This window comes from Lathyrus oleraceus, chromosome 5 (assembly GCF_024323335.1).
Source record: "Lathyrus oleraceus cultivar Zhongwan6 chromosome 5, CAAS_Psat_ZW6_1.0, whole genome shotgun sequence".
Taxonomy (NCBI): Eukaryota; Viridiplantae; Streptophyta; class Magnoliopsida; order Fabales; family Fabaceae; genus Lathyrus; species Lathyrus oleraceus.
In genome coordinates this window covers 538,427,263-538,436,223 of record NC_066583.1, presented here as the reverse complement: position 1 = coordinate 538,436,223, position 8,961 = coordinate 538,427,263, and the positions used below count along the sequence as shown (strand labels likewise).

Genomic DNA, 8,961 nt, shown 5'->3' with positions numbered 1-8,961 from the left:
TGACTCCTTCCTGGTGCACTATATTCTGAACTCTCTTCCGTATGAGTATGGGCCTTTCAAGATCTCCTACAGTACACATAAAGACAAATGGTCAATCAATGAATAAATGACCATGTGTGTTCAGGAAGAAGAAAGGCTTGTAATGGAACAGAGTGAGAGTGCATTGCTGACAAGCACTCGCAGGAAGAACAAAGCTTTCAAAACTGACAAGTCACAAGCCAATCAGAAAGGGAAATTCAAAATACCACTGCAAGGTGATATCAAGAAAGAAGCAAAGTGTTACTTCTGTAAAAAAGGAGGACACATGAAGAAGGAATGTCATGGATTCAAAGAATGGCTTGAAAAGAAAGGTAATTTATTCTCATTTGTTTGTTATGAATCTAATATGATCGATGTTAATATTAACACCTGGTGGATTGATTCTGGATCAATAATCCATATAACAAATTCCTTATAGGGTATGCAAAACCTAAGGAAGCCAGTGGGAAGTGAGCAGACTATCCTATCAGGAAGCAGGATGGGCTCACATGTGGAAGCTATTGGAACTTGCAATTTAATTTTGAATAATGGTTTTGTTTTGAAATTAGAAAGGATCTTTTATGTACCAAGTTTCTCACGAAACTTGATTTCAGCTTCTAGACTTGTACCTTTTGGATATTCCTTTAATTTTAAAGACACCTTGCTTGAATTATTTTATAATTAAGAATGTGTTGGGAATGGTATATTGTCTGATGGTCTTTATCGTATTAATTTACCAATCGAATCCATTTATAGTTCAATGCATGTTCAAACTGGCACTAAGCGGTGTAATATTAATGAGAATTCTTCTATGTTATGGCATCGGAGATTAGGACATATCTCCATAGAGAGAATTAAAAGGTTAGTAAAAGATGGGGTACTTAATACTCTAGATTTTTCTGACTTTGAAACTTGTGTTGACTGCATTAAGGGAAAGCAGACCAACATGTCTAGAAAGGTGCCAATAGAAGTTCAAGTATATTAGAAATAATTCATACATACATATGTTGTCCTGATATGGATGCACATGGTCAGAAATATTTCATCACTTTCATAGACGATTATTTACGATACATGAATATTTATTTGCTTAACAATAAATATGAAGCATTGGATGCCTTCAAAGTCTTTAAGGCTGAAGTTGAGAACCAGTGTGGAAAACAAATAAAGATAGTGAGATCAGATCGGGGTGGTGAGTACTATGGTAGATACACCGAGAGTGGACAAGCACCTAGTTTATTTTCTAGGTTTCTTCAAGAACATGGGATTGTTGCCCAATACACCATGCCCGGTTCTCCGAACCAAAATGGTGTTGCAGAAAGAAGAAACCGAACATTATTGAACATGGTGAGGAGTATGATTAGCAACTCTAATCTTCCTAAATCATTGTGGAATGAAGCACTAAAGACGGCTGTGTATATTCTAAATCGGGTTTCGTCCAAGGTTGTCCCAAAGACACCATTTGAGTTATTTAAAGGATGGAAGCCGAGTTTACGACATATGCGCGTTTGGGGATGTCCGTCTGAGGTGAGGATTTATAACCCACAAGAAAAGAAACTAGATCCGAGGACCATTAGTGGGTATTTCATTGGATATGCCGAAAGGTCTAAAGGTTATAGATTTTATTGTCCATCTCATATAACTAGGATTGTGGAGTCAAGAAATGCAAAGTTTCTTGAAAATCATTTGACCAGTGGGAGCGATCAAATCAAAAATTCAATTTCTGTGCATGATCATATAGAGTATGAACCTTCCACTTCAAGTAATAGATTGGTTACTATTTACAACATCCCTCAAGTTCAAATGGATGTTGATCAACCAATCATCGAGACTCCACAAGCTACTGATGATCCAGTAAATCAAGTTGGTCATCAAGATGATGAACAATTAGTTGAACAACAAGATCCACAAGAAAATGTTGATCAAACATTAAGAAGATCTATTAGGACAAGAAAATCAGCCATTCCTAATGATTACATTGTGTATCTACAAGAATCTAACTATAATGTTGGAGGTGAGAATGATCCTGAGAGCTTTAGACAAGCCATGAGTTGCAAAGAGTCAAATTTGTGGTATGATGCCATGAATGATGAAATAAATTCCATGAAAAACAACGAAGTATGGGGTCTTGTAGAGTTACCTAATAGGGCAAAGACCATTAGTTGTAAATGGGTCTTTAAAACCAAGAAAGATTCATTAGGCAACATTGAGAGATACAAGGCCATACTCGTTGCTAAGGGATTTACTCAAAAGGAGGGAATCGATTACACTGATACTTTTTCTCCTGTATCAAAGAAAGATTCTCTTTGTGTCATCTTGGCATTAGTTGCATATTTTGACCTTGAGTTGCATCAAATGGATGTGAAAACAACCTTTCTTAATGGTGATTTAGAGGAGGAGGTTTATTTGAAACAACCTGAAGGTTTATTTTCTAATAGTGGTGAGCATTTGGTTTGTAAGCTTAAGAGGTCCATATATGGGTTAAAACAAGCCTCTCGTCAATGGTATCTTAAATTCCATGAAACGATATCCTCATTTGGGTTTATTGAAAACCCCATGGATCAATGTATATACCAGAAGGCCAGTGGGAGTAAAATTTGTTTTCTCATTTTGTATGTGGATGACATACTACTTGCAACCAATGATAAAGGTTTTCTACATGAGGTGAAACAATTCCTCTCTAAAAACTTTGATATGAAGGATATGGGTGAGGCATCTTATGCCATTGGCATTAAGATCCACAGAGATAGACTTCGAGGAATTTTGGGTCTATCACAAGAAACCTACATCAATAAAGTTTTAGAGAGATTTAGAATGAAAAATTGTTCACCAAGTGTTGCACCCATTGTCAAGGGAGATAGATTTACTTTGAATCAATGTCATAAGAATGATTTTGAGAGGGAACAAATGAAGAACATTCCATATGCTTCTGTTGTTGGAAATCTTATGTATGCTCAAGTATGCACAAGGCCCGATATTGCATTTGCTGTTGGAATCTTAGGAAGATATCAGAGTAATCCAGGTATGGATCACTGGAAAGTTGCAAAGAAGGTGTTGAGATATCTTAAAGGAACAAAAGATTACATGCTAATGTATAGACAGACAGACAATCTTGATGTGATCGGCTATTCAGACTCCGACTTTGTTGGTTGTGTTGATTCTCGCAAATCAACATCAGGATATATTTTTATGATGGCTGATGGAGCTATTTCATGGAGAAATACTAAGCAAACCCTGGTTTCTACTTCTACTATGAAAGTCGAGTTTGTCTCTTGTTTCGAGGCTACTTCTCATGGTGTATGGCTTAAGAGTTTTATTTCTAGGCTTAGAATCATGGATTCTATTTCTAAACCTCTGAAGATTTTTTGCGATAATTCAGTAGCTGTCTTTATGGCTAAGAACAATAAAAGTGGAAGTCGAAGCAAGCACATCGACGTAAAGTATTTAGCCATTAGAGAAAGAGTTAGAGATAAAATAGTAGTTAGTAATCACATTAGTACTGATTTAATGATTGTTGATCCTTTGACTAAGGGCATGCCACCAATAAAATTTAAGGATCATGTAGAGAACATGGGACTTGGGTCCTCCTTATGATTGTATACATACAGTTTATTAATAAAACTCTTATATTGTGATGTTTTCTCATTTTCATGCGCACACCAGTTTGAGAGAATATGTCACATCTGGACCAAGAGTAGACATTGGTTTATTCATCAAGTTAGTTACCACATTACACATATATACTTGAAAATAGACATGTTGTAATACATAGATGAGACTACTCGCTTTAAGAGGGACTATCTCTATGATTCACATATTTATTTCTTGAGTAAGTTTTCCATGACTCATTTATGCCAATAATCAGTTCTATGGACCAAGTGGGAGAATGTAACAGTTTCTTATTTTTATTATAATAATTATTAATAATAAAAAACCAATTTTAATGTGGTCCACAGTTTTAGGATTTTGGTTCTGAAAAGGGTATGATTTATTTTGGTTTTAATGTAAATTGATATGACCATTTAATTGGGTGGTAATGAGTTTTAATGACTTTAAATTCTTGATGGTAGAATCAAGCCTATAAATAGTCTTTGGTCCCCAAAGCTTTCTCTCATCAGAAAAGAAATACACCATCTATATTGAGAGAGCAAGAGCTTGGAAGAATCAAAGGCAGTGCACTCACAACACTACAACAATGGCTGGAGGTAAAACCTCTAATTCTATTTTCGCATATTGTTTTATTGATCTTGTTATCAAGAACATAGGATCAATATATATATATATATATATATATATATATATATATATATATATATATATATATATATATATATATATATATATATATATATATATATATATATATATATATATATATATATATATATATATATATATCCACGACAATTACTTGGACAGATAGAGTCTCCACCTTCGCTTCTTTAATACCTTTCTTGGGATTTCTCACTCTCTCAATTTCTATTGTTACACAGTGAAAATAAATTAAATTCTATTGTGTGTTAGTGTTCTTGTTTTCAATCGGATCCTAGAAAATATTACTTAACTATTGTTAATATAATCTTTAAACATATGAAAATAACTACTAATCTTGGCTTACTTTCTAAAAATTCAATCAATTACAAATTAGCTTGATTTTGGAATACGGAATGTGGTGGTGATAAAGATGAAATAAAATCACAGTGAAAGTTGTCTGGTTACAAATTTAATATTTTGATCAAGTAAAAAACAATCAACAATAGCATTATTATTAGCTGACGAGACTTCTGAAAGAATGATCGATACAATTTTCATGCTAAAAAAAAAATCCCCAAATAAAACTATAGAGACCATCAACGAGGATAAAGAAAAGAAAGACAACAGTGACGATGATGGAAGATACCAAACAAAAAAGTGCCAATGCATCACATTCATTACTGGAGGCCTTCCTCGATCAAAGAATCCCTGCAAAGACACGATGAAAAGAAGAATCACTGAATTGATGGTAATTAGCAAGGAAGAAGGTGCATGTTTTAAAAGAAAACCAAAATGATCTATTATCATATTGGAATAGTTAAAAGGTAGGTGAAATTCCAAATAATTTTTTCTCTTTGATAATAACAACAACCATAACCAATTTTAACGAGTCTGGAATACTCATTCATGGGAAGAGTTCTTGTGATATTATGTATACGGAACTTTTCAAAAAGATTGGACTGAAAATAAAACATATGTGACTAAATGATGGAGATAGCCTGCAAGCTTTCAATGTATGAATGGTTTAATGGTTATGCACTAACAGTGTAAAATAGTTTACACTGTCATCCAACAGGAGTTCATCACTAGGTCATATCACACCACTAATTTAAAAATTTCAGTATGATTTGCTTGATTACACAATGGTGATTGTTTGAAAATTAATTTACACTTCCAATGTGTATCCTATTTTCTCATGATAGACTGATAGGTCTCTCTCTCATGGGATACATTGAACTAATTGCTATTTTGAAAGAAAAAAGAGATATCAAAATTGTTGACCTGGAATTCTTAATAATTTCAGGTAAAAAGGTCTACAACTTTATCTTAGTTGAAAGAGATGGCAAGCATAGTGTCGCACCTCGAAAAATACGGGATACGACTTCAAAGCGAAGCGCGATCGCACGCTCGCAATGATGGACTGAACAAAGTCGCCACCAAACTTTATTTATTCCTAAAAAGGAAAGGGGAAATATTGATAAAACCCAAGACAAAAGGATAAGATATGGTCATCGCAACCAATATCAGGGTTCGGGAGTTGATTACGCAAGGGGAAGGTATTAACACCCCTCACGTCCGTTGTACTCAACGGGAACCATTAGGTTAGGTGTGTGCATTAGTGTTAGTTGAAATGTTAGGCTTTTCGAATTATTAGGTGGGAAAGAAAGAAAGGATGAGAAGAGAATGTTTTTGGATTTTTGACGAAGAACTAAGCCTAAGTTTTTTATTAGTGGGCCTGACAAGATTTAAAAATCCCGCTCCTACGTATCTCAAAAGAGAAATCAAGGCTTACGTAGTTCTGGGTAGAAGAATGTTTGTTTGTTGGTCGATTTTAGCGAAAGCTATACTGTATTAATCGATGAAAACATTATTTTACCCAAAACAGATGAGGAGTGGACGCATACCACACATCGAACGGATTTATAAATCTACATTCGGAAAAGCGTCACTTATCTCGACTCAACAATCGTGGCCGAAACATTGTCTTGCATCACCTTAAGACAATATATCTTTCATTTATGAAAAAGGTTCTTTGATTAGTCGCGCAGCGGCAAGAAAGAGTTTGATTGGTTGGATGTATTTTGAGTGATGGCGAGAACTTGGATGAGCGATATATACATCTCGAATCCTGGCCTCAGGAGTGCACGGTATACACCATGTTCCATTTCCATATTTATTGGCAAAAGTGTTTAATAGAGATTAAGTATTTTTAGGTTTGATTGAGAAAGGGTTTGAAGGAACCACATTGACAATTTTAGACGATGGCGAGAGTTAAGATTGGCGAGGCATCCGCCTCGAATCTTAATCTCAGGAGTGCACGGTATACACCATGTTCCATTTCCATCTTTATTGAAAGAGGTTAAGATGGGAATTATCATACCCCGATTTTGGTCCTGAATTTTTTTCATTTTTTTTTCTTTTTCATTTGGCGCTTGGCCTAAAGTTCATTTGCATGCATTCATGACCAAAGGCAACCATCCATTCCCAAATCCATATTTTTTTTTGATAAACATTGGTCATTATCTAGTTTTTTGATCATGGTGTTTTTGATTATAAAATGGATTCTAACTATTTGACTTTTTAATTTTCAATTTGATTTTAATTTCAAATTAAGTCTAATTCCAAATTTCAATTTGATCTTAATTGTGTTTTTACTAATGATTCAAACTCTAACTGATTTTTAATTTCCAAATAAAATGTTAGAATTTGACATCAAAGTAGTTTTAACAAATTATAGATTAATTTGATTTTAATTGGTTTTTATTAGTTTTTTTTATTCTTAATTGACATTTAGATTAGCTTTGGATTATTCCTAAAAATCCATATCCATTTTATAACCAAACATGATCCATTTTCCATCCATAGTTCATTTCAAATCAAAATAGTACATACACACATTTCATAACATTCAATAATATTTAACTTTCAAACATTTCCAAACTCATTTTCATACATACATTTTCATTTAACATTCAATCATAACAATGCATCACATCCATATCCTACAACTAACTTCTACATTACAACCAACTCCAAATGGTTATTTGTGGCTCTCTGATTTAGATCAGGTTGTGCGTCTAAGCCACCTACCACTTGTTTTAATTTACAAACCGAAACAGAACCCAGAGAATGTCATCGAAACCTTGAAAAACTCTCTCAGCAAGATTCTTGTTCATTACTATCCTATCGCTGGTCGTTATTCTTATACAAAAGGTGGTCGAGTTGAATTGAATCTCAATGCAAAAGGAGCTGTTTTGGCAGAAGCTGAAACAACAAAAACAGTTGATGATTATGGTGACTTTTCACCTTATGAATCTACCGGAGAGCTTATTCCAAAAATCGATTATAATCAACCCATAGAAGACATTCCATTGTTTCTTGTTCAAGTCACACGATTCTCAGACAAAGATGAAGCTTCTGCGTTCGCTATCGGAATTGCTTATTCTCACCCTTTATCCGATGGTGCTGCTTTTAACAAATTGTTAAATTCATGGGCCAAAATAGCAAGAGAGTTAAAGCCACCACAATTCATTCTTGGAAGATCTGACGCAAATATTGAAAGAAACAAGAGTATGAGAGCTGAATTATTGAAACTCACAGCAGAACAAGTTGAAAAGTTGAAGAAAAAGGCTAATGAATTTGATATTCCAAAAGGGCCAGTTCACACCAAAATCTGCCTTGCTGTAAACCAAAGCCAAATATGAGAAGTTCAAGGTCTGTTGCAAACCACAAACACATCGCAGAACCATATCAAGGCAAATGAGACTTACAAGCTGAGCCAAAACCATGTTGCAATACCAAAATTCTGCAGCATTGAACATCTGTTGCAACATGAGACCTAGGACTCACCTATCAAACCATGAACCAAGACAATTCATTAGCATACCACACATACACCAATGCGTCATCATCATCAAATATCTGGTGCATATTGTAACACCCCGAATAAAATAAGAGAATTATTTAAATTAAGTTAATAATATATTTATTAATTTAATTAAATAAATTGAATTTATTGGATTATTATTATTATTATTATTTGGAATAATAATTAGTGGAAAATATATAAGTTGGAATAAGAGAAAAGGGTTTTCATTTTTGGTAAAGAGTTTTCACGTGAAACAGAGAAGCGGCTGAAAAGTGGAAAGTGGAGAAAGGGCAAAGAGGAAGAGCTAGAGAGCAAATGTTGAAGAACGGAAAAGCTTGAAGCTTAGAGATTGCCGGATTATCTCAGGTAAGGGGGGTTTATCGTCGTTTAATGGGTATTATGGGTTAGCATGTAATGGGTAGTGATAAACCGTTGAATTGACCCTAATTGGGATTGTTGAATGCTGAAAATTGTGATGGATATGTTGTGTAAAAACTGGAATTGAACCTGTAATTGAGTGTGTTGTAATTTCCCGAACGTAGAGCTTTTTACGGAATTGGAATCGGAGGTCCGGAAGTCCTCCAACGGCGGAAAATGCGGAGGATTCTGCATTCTGCTTTGTGTTAGCGCAGGAACTGTTGTTTTGTCTGCGTTAACCGGTTAACCCAGGGTGTTAACCGGTTAACACTGTTGCGAATTATGAAATTAGTGCTGTTTTGCCTGCGTTAACCGGTTAACCCAGGGCGTTAACCGGTTAACACTGTTGCGTTTTGCCAGAAAGTGTGTTTTGTCCTGCGTTAACCGGTTAACCCAGGGCGTTA

The 8,961-nt window shown here is 34.7% G+C and overlaps 1 protein-coding gene across 1 annotated transcript; it reads left to right on the top strand.

Annotated features, from left to right (window-relative positions):
- Positions 1 to 6,117: 6,117 nt before the first annotated feature.
- LOC127081934 (spermidine hydroxycinnamoyl transferase-like) lies at positions 6,118 to 7,976 on the top strand (the record flags this gene model as incomplete). Its single annotated transcript, XM_051022161.1, has 2 exons — positions 6,118 to 6,133; positions 7,297 to 7,976. Coding segments are annotated over 2 exons (696 nt in total), but the record flags the coding sequence as incomplete, so codon positions are not given.
- Between the last annotated feature and the right edge of the window lie 985 nt (positions 7,977 to 8,961).